Genomic DNA, 20,618 nt, shown 5'->3' on the forward strand with positions numbered 1-20,618 from the left:
GAAAGGAGGGAATCAGTCATTTTCTTACATTCTGCATATCACTGATCTTGTTCATTGAAATTTTGGTGTTGACATTTAGTTTTGATGTTTGCCTTTTCAGAAGAACATTGGAAATGTCAAAGTGCAGTATGTTTGCATTCTAGTTTTGTATCCTATAATCCTGTATTAGTTCTTTATTCAGGGAAGACCTAATACCTGAATATATCCTATATCCTTTTCATGTGTCATTTGGCCTGATATATTAAAGTTCTCCAAGGCTGGAGAGTATACACTTTCTATTATATATTGTAACTGTACTGAACTACAAGCACAGTAGTAATCCCAATAAAATTACCAACTCTAATCTAGGGACTGTTTAAATAGAAAGTGCGGTGTCATATATATGGTATAACTTCATTTTAAATTACTATTTTAAAAGTAATATAGTTTCGAGTTTTTTAATGGATAGTGCATACCAATCGTAACCCTAATATGCTCATATCCTTTATCACTACTGAAGAAAATCTTGCTCACAGTATATTATTACCCATAGTCTAAATGTTATTTTCTAATTTCCATCTTTTTTTTAGATTTATCACTACTGAAGAAAATGTTGCTCACAGTATATTGTTACCCATAGCCTATATGTTATTTTCTATTTTCCATGTTTTTTTCAGAAATGGCCTGGAAAGCAATGTTCTTAGATTTGTTGCAAAACTTATCACAGAAAATCCCATTGATTTGGAAAGAAAGTTCATTATCTCATATTTCTTAAGTGATGATACCATAGCTGTATTTGAACCACCTCAGCGAAATTCAGGTACTGAAAAAACAGTATGCTTTAATAAGTATAAACTGCTGTTTGATGTGATTCAGATCTGATTGTCCACAGTTAATTTTTTATTATCTATTGATATTATCAATGTTGTGCATGAGATAGAAGGTATTCCAGGATTTGCTGGGAAAAATGTAGGTAGTGCCTTCAGTTCCCTGCATTATGCAGTCCAGCTTCATACTATGGATACTACTCTTCCTGGTGCAAGTGCAAAAAAGTAAACCGCTACTAAGTGATGATAAGTACAGTATTGTGTGTAGGTGAATATTTGTTGCTTTTCACCTGGTTGAATTTGTAGCTCCTATTTGTATATTTGTATATATTTAAACATACAAATTTTCTCATTTATAATTTACATCAATGTTTGGAAATATCTGTATATCTGTAATGGATATACAACTGTATGCTTAGTTTTTTTTTAAGTTAGTTGTCTCAAATTATATTTTTATTTTTCCAGGAGTTCTAGGTGGCAAATTTTTGGAAAGATCTCGTGTTAAGAAACCAGGACAAGAGTTATTTAAGAGTGAGATGTCTAAATACTTTAATGCTGCAGATCTGTTTGTTGGAGCCAGGGTTAACTTTAATGGGCACAAGTTTATCTTGGTCGATGCTGATGAATATGTTTTCAACTATATGGAGAAGAATGTACATGAGGTACTCTATATATGTTTATGGATGTTATTAATTAATGTTGTGCTTATTGTTCTTTATGGGTCTGTTTAGTATTACAGATTATTTGTATGAAATATATCTAAAACAACACTATGGATTATGTGTTCGGCTACATACCCATGTCAGATGATTCTCGTCCGATGATCACTTCAGGGCTGGTATCGGATGAGAAACTGGCACAGGGGCCGTCCAACGTTGTTCATGGATCTATCCTGGTGGATCCACGGACAACAAGTGACCCAAGACCGCACTGGAAATGAAGGGGACAGAGAGCAGTGGGGTGCCACCCGCTCATTCTACCCCTCCCCTCTCCTCTCCATAGAGCAGAAAGGCCATGTATGTACAGCCCTCATTCAGGTATCTTTCAGTCTTTTTTCATTCGAAAGGTTTGTGAAAGGTCATTTCCATTTGAAAAAAGTCTTATGTGTTTACGTAGCCTTGGAGAGAATTCAAGAAGATGGACATTATTACAGAGATTATTATAGTTTTGTGTACTTCTTAAAAAAAGATGTACACCCTAACAGAATGACATTTAATTTACAACAGCACATTTTTATCATAATATAGAGTAAGCGTAGCAGACAACTTGGGGGAGAATTAGAACCCCATATAGTTTTCACTGCTGCCTAGTGCTCTGTTAAAAAAGGTTTTGTCTCCCTACTGCTATTGTGACAACAGTTTTGTTAGACAGGCATTGTGGGAAAACCATAATCTGGGACACGCAAATACAAATAATAAAGTGGTTGTGACCTGTATGTGCTGTTGTTAAAGAATTCTCCTTAGTTTCTGGTAAGTACAAAACTGTCAACAGATCAGAAAAGGAAAGAAAATGGAGCCTTGGATAGCAGTGTAAAAACGGGGGCTGATCCTTCTTATCAAAAGTAAGCTAAAATTGTTTTTGGCTTTACATAAACTTTAAACTGACCTGAATCAAGCCGTTTACACTAGTACACCTGTCCATCCTGTTGCGTTGCATTAATGCATGTGTGTTTACACTGCTGCCAAAACGCCAGAAAGGACAAAAAAATCAGAAATTCACTTTTCTTTTTTACAAAGCAGCACACCATAATACACGGTAATATTTTACCACACACTGTAGTGCACTGCAATAAATTATTTTGGTTAAGGTGTTGGAGCACCATTGACAATGAATAGACCTGCAACTGTATTGCACAAACCTGGTGCGTTGCAGTAAAACATAGTTGGAACATGTGTGAAAGGGCCCTAAGAATCTGTATAATGTACACAAAGGGGATCAGGTAAATAGTTTTTTACATGAGCCAAAATTATGTGCTTATGGCTAGCAAAATACATTCCCTAAAATAAAAAAAATCTAAAATTCAAAGTTAAACCAAAGGTATGTTTACGAAAAAAGTTTAGGTATCACATAACAGATACTAGGTAATACGAGAAGTTAATACACCTCACAACGCAGGAATTCCACACAGACTCTTACCCAAGGCATTGACATTGGCTCTAATGCGATGTTTAAAAATAACTTCTCAGAATCCTTAACATTATTTAAAAGTTGAGCTTGGCTAGAAAGTTAACATGATAAGAAAAGTTTATGTTTTATTTTTAAAATATTCACAATCTATAAAAACATCACCAGGCAGTACACCAAGACAACGGTAATAGTTACTTTCCAGCGACATTCCATGGTTTATTAATGCATTTTTCTGGCTAAGAACAGCTAATTTAATTCCATAACTGTTTTTAAAAACAGATATTCATAATTCATACATTTATGCTTAGTATTTTGATAAACCCTCCATCTTTTCAAAATTGCAGGCTGTTTCCTAAGCCTATTTATACATATAGCCTAAACAATTTTTATAAAATTTTGTTGCAATTATAAAGTTAATGAAATAATTTTCTAAGGATTGTCCCTTGGTTTTGTTCATAGGCTTATTGTGTGGATTTGTAAATTTGAAAGCTGTTAGTCATCATGCAATCTTGCTTGAATTTTAAAATTGGCATTGGACCACTATAAAGTACCACACTGAATAATATGACAATCAAACCTATGGATGTTTTTTTTATTTATGCCTTTTTTTAAAGAAAGGAAAATAGCATTGACAACAATTTGCGAGACATATAGTAAACAAGGAAAACATTTCAAGGGAGCAAAACAATGTGCCCTAATGCCCACTTAGGCATTTGGTAGCAGAAGATGTTGGCCAGCTTTTTACTGCTCTTATTAATAAGTTATTTTGGAAGGGGTTACAAGCTCCCTGCCCACATTCCTATCAAGTGTGAGTTCTGGTGTCTAGATTTGAGATAATAGATCATAGAGTTCCTTTAAAATCTACATCCATGCTAGATAAACAAACCTCTAATATATATATAACAATAAGAGGGTCACTATCTGAAGTTACATTTGAATGTAAGAAGTTGGATAATTCAGTGTAAATTTGGCGGTTATGAAAAATCCTGCAGGAGTGTTTCGATAAGCCTCCACTGTACATATCCAGGATCTAGGTATGTACAAAAAACATGAGTAAAGCTTCTTTGGCACTTTCAGAATTACTGTACATTAATAAACAGATAATGCTAAGGTACTTAATTATTTGTACCACATGCCTAATTAGATAAATCTTAGGACAGTCATTATTACAATTCACATCATAGTATTCACAAAATGAAATATTCCCCACATAGTTTACATAATGATACTTGAACCTTCTGTGACTCTGTGGAGGTCAGCATGATGAAAAAATGGTCAATTCTGTTAAATGATTGGTTAGGTGGAGAAAATACACTATAATAAACATACCCCATTAAGCTCCCTATACACTAGGAAATAATACTTCATAAATCACACTTTGGACCAAGTCCACTAATGGTAACTGAAAAACACAGACAGATTTTAATATTAACTGTTGTGCAAAAAATATTTCTCTCACATATCTCACATTCACCTGAAATGTTTTATCTTCATTTACCTCCATGAATTGCTTCACCATCTGGGTACTTGGATAGAACTCTGTGGTCTAGTGAGTTTTTTTTACACTTGTGTTAGAGATGGGTATTTCCATTGAAGTGTTTAGTTCTGAGAGAATAAGTGTTGACAATTTCATTAGCATGCTTTGACCAGGTCAGATCGATGTCTTGAGAACCTTGAGAATCTGATAATATGGTCAGCAGTTCCCCCCCCCTGACGCAAGAAAACCGCGCTGGTGAGGAGACCAAACAAATGCTTTCACTGCAGCAAGGTTCTCTATGTACTACTGGATGGAAGCTTGCTATCATTCTTTCTGGAGCAAGCAATGGATGATAAGTGGACCATTTGAGGCCATGCACTTCCTGTCCATGACCCTGTAACCATCTTTCAGATTGCATCTCCCACTGCCTACACAAATGTCAAAGTGAAATGCTTGCAATAGAGCTGGGCTCACTATCTCCTAATTTTAGTTTAATATCTAAGTTTCTAGATTTGGCTAATATCAAATTTTTTTTAGGCAGTTACACTATAGGTATACTGGCTATTGGTATTTTAATGAAAGAGCTTCAGATAAAATCACCAGAAAACAAGAAATTTACACACTTCTTCATAACACAAGTTAATCCATTGGAGATCTCATTTCTAAAACTACATCAGTTTAATTCTCTCCCACCATAGGGACACTTCCTAAATAATCTAATTTCTTTGTTTAAGAATGTATATGTGTTTAGGGACATACATTAAAAAATGAATTCAAATTGTGTACTGATAACTTGAAATAGAAATGTATTTTTACCACTAGGGGGAGAGCTAATCTAAGGAATGAGCATGATAATTTACTAGTGCAATACCTTATGTGGTTGAATCATTTGTTATTTTATAGCCAGAATGATTTCTATCACATAAACTTATGGTAGCTTTGGAAATCTATTAGTGAGGTTTTTATTGCTAGAGTATAACATTCACATAAACTCTGGTGTTAACTTTAAAGTATCTGGAATAAATTCATGTAAGGTTGCTTATATATCTGTTACAGTAATTTAATTTTAAAAAGTATTTATTAAGCTACTGATGCAGAACAAGACACAGAAGAAAGTAAAGAAGGTAAATTGTTTTTTTAACCACCCTCTACATCAGGGGTGCCCACACTTTGTTGGCTTGCAAGCTACTTTTAAAATGACCAGGTCAAAATGATCTATCAACAATAAAAACCTGGACTTAATAACTCCTGTGTGCGATAGAGTTCATTTTGAAAGGCAGAAAGATTATTTTTGAAAGATCTTCTTGCGTTGCCTTTGCGATCTACTGGTAGATTGCGATCCACCTGTTGGGCCCCCCCTGCTCTACATAGAGACGAGTATATCCTATTGTTAGCCAACAAGGGTTTCTGTGCTTGTTCTTACACTTGCTTATTCACTGCTGTTTTTTTTCATAGAAAATGTAATCATTGAGCAGTGGCAAAATGAGAAGATTTGTTTGCCTGGCTTGGACTGCAATTAATTTCTCAGGGCACTAGTAATGTAGCTGTGATATCACTTCTCATATTTGAAAAAGCATGTCAAGCATACCCTGGGCAGTTTAAGTGGAACTAAACTCATTGGTGGGTGGTGAGCTTCTGCCATAATGCACAGCATACTATTATGATACATATTTACCTTGTACGTTCTTCTCCCCTATGCTGAAATTGCTTTCTATGATTTTACTGCCTACTGCAAGTTTCAGTCATAAAAATAATACTGTACAACTGTACATTGCAGTGGTGGATTAACCGCTGAGTATTGAGTATTGTTAACTCATGACCAATGACTCCTTTAGATCACTTGGTCACTTAGGTGTTAAAAGAGTAATACATGAGTAAAAAAACACAGACAAATGTGGAAATTGGTTAATAATCCCTTAAGAAAATGTATTTTCAAAATATTCAGCTTGGAATATGTTATATTTCATATAAACTGAGCCATGCTGATGAAATCCATTTTTTATAGATTTGTCCGTCCTAATGTCCCCACTTCTTTACTGTGGTGAAAATGTGTTTCCCCTTTTAGCCCATCAATTTCACCTGATCTTTTGTCCCGCATGGAGAGACAGGACCACTGGGGGGCCCTATGGCTTGCACAGAGGTGGTGTGAGCCCTGAGAAGGGCCAAGGCGCAGAGTCTAAGCACTTACTAGGTCTTCTCCAGAGCCTCTGATGGTGAGGATGTTGCGCCGCTGGTTACTGCCAGGTTGCGGTCGTTGGGCACACCTAGGTGGGCAAATCACGGTTCCAAATCACAAAGCAGAAGAATAGTCGAGGAAGGCCGGGGTCAATGCAGGCAGCAAGCAAGAGAGGTCAGGTTACACGCCAGGGGTCAGCTGCTAGGGATCCAGGAGACAGACACTAGTGACACAGGGGCCACTGAGGGCACAGGGAACACAGGAGATACTGAAAGCAAAAGGAGGCACAGGAGACTCAGGGGTATCCACAGACAGACGGGAACACTGGAACAGAACAGGGAAGTTGGCTGGAAACCAACAGACTGGACAACGAGGGGTTAACGCAGGAGCTGGACAGAATTAAGCACCAGGTAAACAGGAACGAGCTCAACAGAACTAGGTTCTCAGCAAAATGGAGACACGTTGCATGAACACAGAGTGCAGTGTGTGAGCTAGCTAAACAGCCAGGGTTGGTCAAGAGGCTATTTCTGATTGATCAGCAGATTGGACAGAATTGAAAAGGTTTGGAAACAAAGGCACGCCCAGCGTCAGAACTGCCCACATGTGCAGGAGAGAGGCATCTGCACTTTAGTGAGGACGAGGGAAGTGTGACATGTTTATTCAAATTCATACACTTGATGAAGCAGAATGCTTAAGGGAAAACACTCAATAAAAAAAGTTATTACAACATTGAGCAAAAACATAAAACCACCTACCCAATATTGTGTTGGCTCCCAAAACAGCTCTGACCCATCGATGCATGGACTCCACAAGACCTCTGAAGGTTTCCTGTGTTATCTGGTTGACCCCTTGTGATGTTATCCTTAGTTGTCCTCTGATCCCTGATTTGTTATGGGCCAAGTGTACGTTTGTCCAGCACTTGACCAACTTATCTGTGATAATGTCTGGCTATGTAGGTCACCCAATGCCAATAATAGATCCATCCTTATGGATCCATGAATGACTGATGGTGAACTACCACAATACAAGTCAAGGTAGAAAGCACAGTGGGGTGCCACTTTCTCTCCTCCCCCTCCTCCTCTCTATAGAACAGAACAGTACAGTGCTTGTTTTTTTCACCTGTCACTCTTGTCACTGGAATCAATCATGAAAGATAATTTTCAGTGACAATTATTGAACGTGCCTTATTTTTTGCTTGCTGTTGGTATGCAATAACGCAATATGATATGAACATTCATTAAATTGTGAGCCCGTTTGAGGGATAGTTATAGATTTGACTATGGACTTTGCAAAACTCGTAATATGTTGGCGCTATAATAATACTGTGTAATAATAAAAATAATACCAATAGCATCGTGCCTTCATCATATTGTAGACATATTCTCCAAGATAGCATTAACTTTGGTCTCTGAAGAACAGCAAAATTCTAAGAATCTATAGTTTGCCTGCCTGTAGCATTTCTTTTTTTCTCAACAAATCTGCTATCCAGTCTCAGAACCAAAGTATGGGCATTGTATTACTACTTGTCAGTATTGTATTATTTGTGTGATAAGTAAAATGTCAAGATTTCAGTTTGTTGTATTTTAACAGTTTATTTATTGGCATGCATTTTATTTCTTTACTATTTAGGGTATTTTTGGTTTTTAAATTATGCAAATCTCAGCAGACTTGAGTGCATCAGTTTTGAAAAAAATTTATTGTACTGCGGTCTTAGTTTTTAAAACCTTAACACAAAAATAAGGATCTCTATTTTAGCCAGATAACGTACATTTTTCAGTTGCATTGGACTAGACTTTACATTGGACTGCTATTTTCTTTCAATAAGAAGTTTGTTAACAAAGTGTTTTTTTCTAAATTGTATTAGAAAAGTCTAATGCTAGGTTACTGCACAGATCTGTAAGAATAACACAAGCCCTGTCAATATTCAAGAACTAATACACATCTCTTTTAGATTTAGACAATTTTTGTTTCTACTGAAGTTCAGCTTTAAAAATCAATATTAGTAAATTAATGTATTGATGCACAAAAAAACACCCCAAAACACACATTATTTATGGGAATGAAGTATGAAACTCTACCTTTGTTTTGGTAACACCTATCCCATATTTATGTGAAACCAGAGAAATTACCTGCAATGGGAAACTCCATCTTTGTATAAGTAAGGTTTACTGTCCATTAAAGAGGGGTAGGGTATGTAATAATTTTGATACCCAAAAACTTGGATATTCTGGGGAGAAAATATAAAGGGAGAAAGATGTGCATTACAATAAACTTGTAGCTCTGCCCTGCACTACAAAATGTTGTTCTACAAATGACTCTCTAAGCATACTATTGTTGATCTCAACGTTTTCTTCTGTTCTAGTTCCCTATGTCAGACATTGCTTCAATTATAACCAAGTTAAGGCAAATTTGTGAATCTAAGTCCAGAGAAGTCAAGCAACTCTTTGCATCTAGTGACCCTGGAAACAGAAATGAGATGACGTATGAAACCTTCAGGTATGCAATGTCAATGTAAAAGATGTCTGTGCTTTTCCAGTGTGTTCTATATTTATCATTTTAGAGGAATCTGTCCCAGCATGCTTTCACTATGTGTGTGATGACTTCATGGTGACCAGAAAGGCAACAGAGGTTACACTTGCATCGCTCTGGTTTCCACAATCTTTCTATTTAGAAGACTGTGCTGAGAGGTCTGATCTATCAGCGTGATTTAGGAAGCCTTGAGATGAATTAATCGTCTTCCTTACAGCACCAGTCTGTTCTTGTGTATTCACAGCTGCACTTCCTAAGTGCATAACTATAACTCTTGTTTGTTTTGGGACATGTAGCACTTGACATGTAATATATATGTCCTAAATGTCATCAGTTTGAAATCTCTGACCACCTACTAACATCTCTTGGTGTTCTTGTCTGATGTTCCGCTGTTAAAATAGGTCTATCTTTAGCTTGTTTAAGATTAAATGTTTAGATTAAAATACTGTACTTTTATATAAACTTAAATATTTTTAAAGCAGAAGAATATATGTAACACCTATCATTTTTTTGTCCTCTTTAGTTTTTGAGAAACTAAAATAGATTAATGTTTCATTTTTTTGTTTAAATTGTGCCCTTTCTAATAGAATAGATTTTCTTTCTAATACATTAGGAATAAAAGAAAGTCTCTCTAAAGTCAGGAACATATGCTGTTATTGAAAAATACTTACCATTTATTATTTCTTGTTTGTGGGTATTTTTTTTTTAATTTGTTGGGGCCAAGCAAGCTCTGGGGACCGTTGGCATTGCCTGTGTTAAACAATGGGGCAGGTGTTGTTTTCCTAGCAGGACTGTGTTTGAACATAGTCTCTTGGATTTACAGTTGGCACTGCAGCAAGTGTTCCCCTTGGAAGATTTCCCCTCTATTTCTGTTGCAATGACAATTCAAAAGTATGGATTTTCTTTTTATTTCTATCCCTGTGACAATGGTCATTGGGGGTAATACAGGGGCTGAAACTCCCCAGCAGAGACAGACACAAGACTAGCCACAACTAAACCTAAATGTCTTGGCTTTAGATATAATGTAAACCCAAATGCATGTTAGCAAGGTATGGCAACATGTGCTTCTATATGCATTGTATTGTAGTGAGTTGCTTAGGTACAACTGGGATGTCATTAACAATGCATGTGCTGTGTGTCCTGCTTTGTTGCATTAATTCACATGTATCCACATGCTTTGAAGTTAGTTGACACAATTTCCCTGATTTATTAAAGTTCTCCAAGGCTGGAGAAAATACACTATCATCAGTGCAGCTGGCTAATCCAGCAAATCTGGAATGGATTTCCCAAAAGTCTTTAGCTATATTTTAGCAAATGTTTTTATTCCTGGACCAGATCCATTCCAGGTTTGCTGGATCACCCAGCTTCACTAATGAAGGTGTATCCTCTCCTCTTGGAGAACTTTATTAAATCAGGGCCAATGAATTGGTCGAGGGCAAAAACAAAATTGGTGAGTTTCTGTGCAATGCAAGTTGCAATGAAATGTGTTCAAGTCTTTTATGTCATAGGGGTAAATATTTGAGCAGGACATGTCTTTTTGTTCCATCTGGTAAAAACAACACATGATAAATGGACATAGAAAAAGCCTCCCTAAATAACTGGCTTAAATGGCACAAAACCACCTTACTACTAAGCAAAACATTTTTTTAAATAATAGAATAAAATGCAGTCAATGTGTACTTTCCTGACTTACTCCTTATGTATGTATATTTTTTATTAAGAACAATTATGATTTTATCCAAACTGTAGTTAAAGTTGTTACTGATGCTGGTGGTCCTGAGGATCTCTGACGTTATGTCTGCCCTCATTTAAATGGTTGCAAAAAGATTTCAGGATTATCTACAGCTGCTGCTGCGCTATGAGCCATGATGCAGATGGAAACATCTGCCAACCTTCCTGGTTTTTCATGCTCTGTCAATAGCTTTCAATGTGTAAGTGTAACTGGTGCAGCGTAATTTTCTTTGTTTTACACCAAACTAGAATGTCTGTATTTTTGACATTGAAAAGTGTAAATAATAAACTTCATTCCACCTTTGGATTTCAAAGCAATTTTCGTACACTAAAAAATCGAATGATGTTCTGCAAACCATTGGCAAAAACAAGCAAAAAATATTCCCCATAAGTTGTCAGCTGTGGCTATGATCACATGCAACAATACTTTATGTGTTAAAACATAATATGTGCAACAAATATTTGGCTGGGGCATGGCTGTTCTCTTCTGGGAGGCAATATAGACCTTTTGAATAGATCTCAAAATCCTCTTGAACAGGCCATTGTGCTTGTATAGTTATTTCAGATTCATCTTGGCTCGGTTACAAAGACAGTTTCCTCTTTTAAGTAACCAGCTTTCTTTTTCTGTCCTCTGGCATCCCGAATGTTGTGTGAGTCTCACATTGTGCAGTGCTCAAGTGTCAGAAGGAGACATGCTGTGTACAAGGTGGAGCAGAACATTATGTTCTGTGTACATCTCTGCATGCATGCAACAGACTTGTCTTTTGCAAAGGAGGGATAAGTTATATGATTTGAAGATTCCCAGAACATATGAAGAAATCCCAGCACTGAATGAAGATTTATGTAGCAGGCCATGTATTAAGGACATTAAGGACCTGTATTTAAAAAAACATAGTATGGTGTATTTTATTTTATCTGACAAACATTCTAATTTTAAAATAAAAACTGGCCAGTCAATACACAGATGCTTTAATGCATATTTTCCAATTACATTTCTGCATTAATATTTGTACAAGTACCACCATCATCAAAGCCCCCCTCCCAAACATCTCTGTCTGATTCTCCATCTACTCCTTCCAGTGTGGAGTGAATAGCAGCAATTAGACCTAAAGCCTTATGAGGAGTGAGGTAGTACTAGCAAAATTATGTTTCTTTATAGACCTCATTGTGGTTATCTTTAAAGGCTTCCTTCTGTTTCCTAGTATGTTGCCTTTTGTCCCATTTTACCTCCCTAACAGGTTGGACAGTCGTATCCATCTTGTTTTAGAAATGTAAAGCCAATCTCCGGGTACAAATAACCCTTTGCCCCACTAAATATCATTGCCTGCATGACATGGATACTTCTTCAGTCCAGTGGTGGGATCCTCCTAGAATTCGAAAAAGAAAACTGTAGTAATGACCTTGGTGCAAGGGTATCAATAGCTGGTGTGGGCACATACAATATATGATTTGTGGTCCCACACACCCCAAAGATTGCACTGGGCATGAAACAGTTCCTTACTACCCAAAACTGAAAAAAATGTTTTGCACACATATGCGTTATCTGTTATCAATGTTAAATAGTTAATTGGATGCAGTAATCAGATTTATATTTTTGAACAACCTAGGCAGGTGGTCTAATTTTGATTTTTTTCAGGACTTTGAGGGTAAACAGTAAAGTAAATACCACCCTATGAAATCTGTACTTGAGATTACAATTCAATTCCTAGTAACCATGCCATCACTGAGGTCTGCATTCCAGAGACGCAGTTTATTCACCAGTAACCATGTCACCTGTACGATCTGCACTCCTGCACACACTGCCCTCTCACTGATATCATTGTCACCTGTGAGATCTCCACTCCAGCTCATACAGCTTATGCCACAGCAAAAATGTCACCCATGAGATGTGTACTCCAAAACACATACTTCACTCCCCAGTAACTTAGAAAGTAATAAGATCTGCCCTCCAGCAAACACAGTTGACTACAAACATTTGGCCAAGATCTCAAGTGAACATGTTTTTTTTATGAAACACTTTACTAAACAGTGACAAAGTCATTATTGGTATTCCTCATTCCATCCAACCCCATCCTTCTTAATTATATGTAGTGCCTCAAAGTTCTTAATCACAATCAGTTTTCATAACACTGCATTAAACACAGAGGTTTTTATCTCTGTGTTATAGTGTTTTTTCTTACACACAGTAACTTATTACTCTTTTTTACACTCAATTCCTTATACTTTTCTTTTGCACACCACTTTTTTTCATCCAAATTTTATAATTGTTTAGTAACTTTTACAATCACTATTATAGTACGTTTTGGATTTTAATACAATTGTCAAGCTAAGATCATGAAAATCAGAATTCAAATCCAAAATCAACACCATGATTCCTAATTAACCATTTTAAGGAGTGGGCACATAGCTAGCCTTGTGTCAAAATTTTAAATACTGAAAAACCTTTTGAACACCTTGGTAATTTTTCAGCTTGTCACCATTTTTATGAACAAAGCTTTTTATCTGTATTCATCAGCAATTGTTAGAGAGTTGTTTGATGAAAAGGAGTCTATACATATTTCTTTGACACTTAAAGTGAGTTTGTTGAAAATCATTTTAATTAATGAGGAATACTGACCTTTCAGGGGATTTAAAACTATAGATGTAAACAGAGATTATAGAGCACTGCATGTTCTTTTAAAACAGGAAACATTGTTCTAATATAAATATCAGTTCTATACTTGTGCTGTGTCCTCATACATACTTTATATCCCTTTTAACTTTTTCTTTCTACACCTGACTGCCTAAACATTTGAAAAATGGAGACAGAATAATTAGCTGAATTATATGTTACTGGCTTCAAATTCTATAGCTTTATTCCATAGTTTATAATAGCTCCTCGGTTTTTCCTTTCGGAACTAATTGTTCATTTTACCTTTCTAGAAATGTCATGGTGGATATTGCTGAGGGAAGTCTCACAGAACATGAAATAATGACGGTCGGACGCTACTACAGTGTACGTGAGAAGCCAGAGGTTGATTTAGGCCTTCTGATGGCTGTAGCCCAAGAACAGCTGAAGAAAAAGTCATTTGAGAACTTCAACAAACTCACTGATGCCTTTGTTTATAATGACCGTGAAAGGTAAAAAACTGTGGGAGAATATATATGCAGGGAATCTGCAACCTATGACTCCAAGTTTTTTTGTTTTGACTTTGTATCCTGCATGCACTACAGGGTAATGAAAAAAGGTAACCATTCAAAAACACTGATAAACCACATTTTGGTCATTGTGGAAAAATGTCTACTTATATACATATACATATATATATCAATCAATACAACACACATTGAGATTGAGGTATATATTCAAATCCTTCCCATGTTAATCACATCCTGTTAATCACATGTAATACCAATTTGTGTTCTGACAACATTGTTAGTAACTCTTTGTGGGTAATACAGGGTCTGGCATTAATTTGTTGAATGACATAACCTTTTTCTACATTTTATAGACAACACTCCTAAAATTATGTAGCTTTAAATGTCTAAGTCCCACAGTAATATACAGTAAATACAGGACCTTCTGGATCATTCCTCATTGTAAAGGAAATCCTGGTGCACTGACTAATATAATTTAGAAAACTCAAGCTGCAGCATTCACAATACATTTGAAACACCCTAGCAAATAATTAAAAACTTCATGTAGATTTATTTTAACTTACATTCCCATATACATCATTAGGCAATCAGACAGAATGAGCTGTTGAAAAAATCTTCACTGTGTTCAGAGATTCCTTACTACGGGGCCCCAAAGATCGTCCCCATTGCTATACATACTTTACAGAAAAAAAGCATTTGCTTTATAGATACATATGACTTGTTAGCATTAAAGTATACTAAAGTCACATTTTTCCATTTACTAGAAACATTTTGATGAAATACACCATAGGTATACAACATGTATACTGATATTAGTCGATTCAGACTGTTTGTTAAGTGTAATCCTAAGCACAGATATCTGTATTTTCTTCACAGATAATTAACAGATATCACCACAACTTTCTCAACCAGGGTTCCACCTGAGGATTCCTGGGTTTCCTTGAGCTGTGGAAAATTGATCTAGTAGATACTAATGTCAACAATATTAGGGGCAGAATCTGCCACAGACATCCAGTGGTAGGGGTTACGTCTATATGATCACCAATGGAAGTTGCCTGCAATCTAAAGAAATCCTTACATTGGAAATCATCACTGACCACCAATATAGGGGCTCTTTTTCTAAAGTTAGAGGGCATTTCTCCACTGCCCACTGCTATAGTAATGTATTTTCCTACTAACCTCCAGTGTATGGGGACATACCTTACTTCTACGGATCACTAGTGTATCTACGAGTGATCCACTGTGGGAGTCAGATACTCCTCATCTGCCATATTCTTTGTTTTTTTCTAAAACTGTCTGCAACATATTGATCTCAATAACATATGTAACATATTGATCTGCAGATTTAATACTTTTTATTAGGTGTTTCATACTGGCCAGTCAAGATCGACACTAGCTAATCGAATATGGTTAATTGCTATTTGGAGATTTATTTTGCATTACCAAGAAAATGTCCAGAGAGTTCCTTTTGTTAGAGCAGAGAAGACCCCATATGTATGCTTCACTGGAGCTGACAAATGTGGCCTGCTAAAATGCACTGCTTGGTTTGCATCCTGTACTTCTAGATTTATTTCCCACTGTACCATACATGCACTTTTGACCCCAATAGAAAACAACGGTCCAGTCTCTGGAGAATGAGTTTCTGAGATGGCCTATTACCTCCTATTGTGGTCAACACCACATGTTTAGGGTAGTGTGGTAGAAAATCTAGAGAAAGTCACAGTTTACAGCAGGCCTTACTTGGTCAGTACTAGGTAAGCATGCACCTAAGATCTGTAAAGGGTAAATATATTTTAGTCCTGAGGTGGAGGAAAGGGTGGGCTAGGGGAATATTATCAGGGATCACAATAATCTTACAGGAAAATTGGTATTTTAAATCAAGTTTGGGCCTACTGACTCCCTCCTTCCTCCTTTGCCTTACCTATTTTATATATCCCTCCAATGTCACATTTGTCAGCAACCTTCTCCATTAGAACTGGTCCATAGCAGCCTCAGTGGTTTGGCAGTCTTGTTTACTGAGCTGGAGACCCACAAACACCTTTTTACTACAGGCACCACTGAAGAAGTTGTATCTTTACCACTTACGTCAGAAGTCATCTCTATTATAGCTTATTAGGAAAGGGCACAGACTAGCATTCATTGACTGATCTGAGAGGTAAGTATGTTTGGATAAAGCTTTCAACTTGGTTCTAGTATTAATAGTATTTAGTTTTCAAATTAGATAACAAAACTTTACTTAAATACTTAGAATGTTAAACATTGTGTCCATACATTTGCTTTGTATTTTTAATAGGGCTCAGATTAGGTTGACTGGATCAATCATATTATTGCATGCTGTCTATGTATCAAACACTTCACATGCTTCACACCTTACCACAATAAAGTTTTTTAAAAAAAAGCAATTTGTCCAAAAAATCTGGGAAACTCACATATTTGACTGTGTGGCAGTCCAATTTGAGTTTTGACTATCAGGTTAGACTTAGATGTACAAGACTGTACTTTTAGCCAGTCCTTTTTATAACATGTATTTTGGCCTATGCACCGTGCACTTGTCTGCAAATTGTATATTGTATTGTATAGTATTTTTTTTATATGTAATAAAAATGTAAACAACAAAGCTCATATTTTTTTCTTTAATTTTTTTAAAGGAAAGGTTTGCTTCCATTTCAAGAAACTAAAACTATCTACAAAGCCTTCAAACTACCATTAGCAGATGACATTCTTCGAGTTATATTAGAAAAGTAAGTAACTATGAAATATTTATATTTAAGACATGCTTGATTGTCTTTTGTATAGGGAGTTAAAGCTAAACTCTGGGATACACACATAGGGCCTGATTTATCAAAGCTCTCTAAGAACAAAAAAATCCTCTCCAACCTTGGACAGCTTTAATAAATCAGGGCCAGATTGTCTAAAAACAAGAGACTTGTATGCTTACATAAATTTTGCTTTGTTTTCTGTATTTCATCTAGATCTGTGCAGTAAACCAGCCTGAAACTTTGCCTTTGTACAGAAACCTATTATAAACATGGTGGCTCAGAGGTTAGCACTCTGGCCTTTGCAGTTCTGGGTCCCAGGTTCTAATCTCAGCCAGGACACTATCAGCATGGAGTTTTCAGGTTCTCACCTTGTTTGTGTGGGTTTCCTCTGGGTACTCTGGTTTCCTCCCTCACATTCCAAAAACACGCAGTTAGGAAAAAAATAACGTTAGACAGTATCAAAGACATATGACTATGGTAGGGACATTAGATTGTGAGCCCCTTTGAGGGACAGTGACATGACTATCGACTTTGTAAAGAACTGCGTAATAAGTTGGCACTATGTAAATACTGTAAAATAACAGGAAAGTCCGGCTACTGCTACTTTCTCTTCCCATGCAGGGTTACTGGTCTTGTAGCCACCCCTTCTAGTTTTCCGCAGGCAGCCTGAAGTAGGTAGGACTGTTGGATCCCTTCCACAGATGCACTCTCTGCACAGGCTATGTAAAACATATTGTTGATGTCACTGCTACTTTTACAAGGTAATATTTAGGATTAAGAATTAAGAATTAAGGTTTATTTAAACATAGTACATAGCTCAGAACTGGCATCACCAGTAAGGCAAGCAGTAGGCAGACAGTAAGATAGAGTTTGCAGAGCTGCAGAATCTGAGAATCGTTGACACCTTCTTGATATTCAGCTATTTATTTCAGTAGGGATGGGTGGAAAACAAGAACGTGATTTACATTACAAACTTTTGGCAGGTAAAACAGACCCTTTATGTGTTTCAGCTGTGTATTTTGGCTGCTTGACTGAAGATGTCCTTTAAAATGATGAATGTGATATTAGCACATAATCAAGTGTATAATTTAACAAAGCGCATGTTTGGTGTATGTTAAGTTGTGGCAGTCATCTTACATCAAGGTATCCTATACATACCTTAATTATGAGACATATTATTTTGTTTTTAGCTGCATCTGTAGGAATGTAAAGCATATTAGCAAGCCAAGTTATTATTGCTTTGGACTGATCTTTACATTACTTGTCTCCTATGTTTTCCACTTAAAAGAGGAAAGTAATATCGTATATTTGGATCTCAATACAGATGTAAAGTCTGCTTAGCAAAAAAGTCCAGACTAGCATGATTTTTCTACTTTAACAAAAAACTTGTCATGGAGGATGAGAATGGTACATTCTCATCCCCCACATAAAAGTGTATGTAAACCATATCCTTGTACTCTGTACTACATTTCATTTCCTCTCAAATCTAAATTTGGCTAGTGTGTGTGTGTGTGTGTGTGTGTGTGGGGGGGGGGGGGGGGGGGGTTTATGCTCTTTACAATCCATTGGAAATTAAGTAATTAGGGCTGACACTTTATACTTAGGAATTCAGAGCTGGGTGTTGGGATAAAAAATGGGGAAAATGCATGTATTCTACATTTAATTTTAATTTTGACTTCACATATGCTTTAAACATTGTTAAATATGTGATATTCAAATGACAAGGCTAATTCTATTTCATACAAAAGTACTATTTTTACCTTATGGTTCACAATGAAATCATAATGTATTGTGAAATGGGACAGAGTGGCCAAATGTTTGTCTCTTTATGTAAAAGCATGGAATATTACAAAAACATGGTTCAGTAAGGGACAGAAAAGAAGTGATGATAGAATGAAAACAGTACAGACACATCAGACTCCCATCAGTGTAACAAACTCACCATGTCAACAAATGTAACAAAATATGTGCAGTAAGCAGCAACTGCATAGATTCCACATGTGGTTCCAGTTTGTGCAGTTTGTGGGACTGATACTAAATCTGAAAGTAAAGAAACTGTAAACTTAATCTTTGTAATGTTCTTGTAATGGTTCTGTGTTGGATTTATGCCAACATTCACAAATGAATACCCCTATTTAATTACATACATGAAAAAAATGTAGTAGCTTTGTTGGAGTCATATATATGTAATCATGTAATATATGCTGTTTGGTTTGTTCAGACATGAAGAAAGCGAAGGTCAAATTAATTATGTGAAACTGTTGTCAGGCCTTAACTGGCGAGAAAATCCAAATCCAGCAAGACAAACCACACCAATTAAGGTAAATCTGTTATGTAAACTCTGTATTCTTGCTTTTCCCTCACCTTCCCATCCACCCATATTTCCCTTTACCTTTATTTTTTTTAATCTTTTTATTAATAACATCATCAAACATTTCATGTCAGACCCAGTATTCTGGGCATCCCTGAATGGTGCTGAAAGTTAAAGCATCAGTACTGTTTTCTGCATCTTTTAAGGTATAACATAGGCCATGTGGCTTGATCTATGTATGTATGGCTAAGTTTAGTTAAACGTTCAAGCTGGAGAAGATAAACTCTACTGAGGGAACCTGAGTGATCCAGCAAGCTTGGAATGGATTTCTTAAAAATCATTTGCTATAATTGTCAAATGTTTTTAATCCTGGACCAGATTTTTCCAGGTTTTCTGGATCACCTAAGTTCACCCATGATAGTCTATCTTCTTCAGTCTTGGAGAGCTTTAAAAAAAATCAGGCCCTCTGTGTCTTCACACAGAGGTTTTGCCTAACATCAAAAGTAATACATTTTGGTATCTAAATGGAAAAAATAGAGATTTAAATGCTGCAGTTGTATAGAAAATACCCATGTCCAAATATATACCAAATACATATTTTTCCAGAAATGGGGAAAAAGGCTGTCAGATATTAGAGTTTTGGTCTTTTGTACAATATAAATATCATATAAAGATTTAAAATGTGGAGATATAAAGAGACAGGGTGCCTCATGGTGGAAAATATACATGCTGTGAGAGTACATAGGAATGAATTAAGTCATTCTCTTCTATTTGTAGTAGACAATTGTGACAACTGATATCACAACTATTATTGTCACAAATGTGAGACCAAGTATGAAAAGGGCTTCTGTAAACTTTATAAGGATAAAATCATTGTGTAGTTATTCATAATCATTAAGTAGTTATGATATCAGTCATCTTGAATACATTTCACAGTAATTATCTGTTATTTATAATTTGCAGCATAGCACACAATATAGACTTGTATGGGAATGTAAAACCCATCTGACCTGAACAGTAGACTGTCGACACAAGCCATCTTCCCTCTTACTTAGCCTAAATCTACCTGATTCATACATGAACCAATAATCCAGCACCCCAAGACCTAAATACATTGATCCAGAAGCATCTCAAACTGATATCAAAGTGATGCTATAAGCCACACGTAGAGTCCAGAAATTAATATTTTTAAAGCCCAACTTTATCCAAAGTTAAACACAGCAAAAATTAACCAGCAATGATATTGATAAAAACAATGTATAGGTAGTCCTCGGGTTAAGAACATCCGACATTTGGACGACTCCTAGATACTCACTACTGTGCAGGATGGAGACTTGGAGGGAGAGGGAGGCGGTTTGCATGACTTGCAGAAGAACTCTTTTGCTAAACACAGCTGAGAATTACCAAGACAAACTCTGCAGTTGTTTCTTTTTGCATATCAAAGCAGAGCTTGCTCCAGAAGTTAATAAATGTTTCATAAAGTTTTTTTATGCTTTGTTTGTGATTAACTTACAGTGAGGATTTTATACAGTAACTGACACCACACTGCCTAATAATATGTTAA

The 20,618-nt window shown here is 36.2% G+C and overlaps 1 protein-coding gene across 1 annotated transcript in view; it reads left to right on the plus strand.

Moving 5' to 3' along the window:
* The window catches only part of EFHC2 (EF-hand domain containing 2), a 34,569-nt gene that overhangs the window by 12,502 nt on the left and 1,449 nt on the right, over positions 1 to 20,618 (plus strand). Inside the window, exons 9-14 of the mRNA XM_072426858.1 lie at positions 657 to 799; positions 1,272 to 1,468; positions 8,949 to 9,082; positions 13,769 to 13,966; positions 16,633 to 16,725; positions 18,965 to 19,064. Of these exons, the coding sequence (XP_072282959.1) occupies positions 657 to 799; positions 1,272 to 1,468; positions 8,949 to 9,082; positions 13,769 to 13,966; positions 16,633 to 16,725; positions 18,965 to 19,064 (865 nt within the window). The remainder of the gene's footprint in view (positions 1 to 656; positions 800 to 1,271; positions 1,469 to 8,948; positions 9,083 to 13,768; positions 13,967 to 16,632; positions 16,726 to 18,964; positions 19,065 to 20,618) is intronic.

Source organism: Pyxicephalus adspersus, chromosome 1, assembly GCF_032062135.1.
Source record: "Pyxicephalus adspersus chromosome 1, UCB_Pads_2.0, whole genome shotgun sequence".
Taxonomy (NCBI): Eukaryota; Metazoa; Chordata; class Amphibia; order Anura; family Pyxicephalidae; genus Pyxicephalus; species Pyxicephalus adspersus.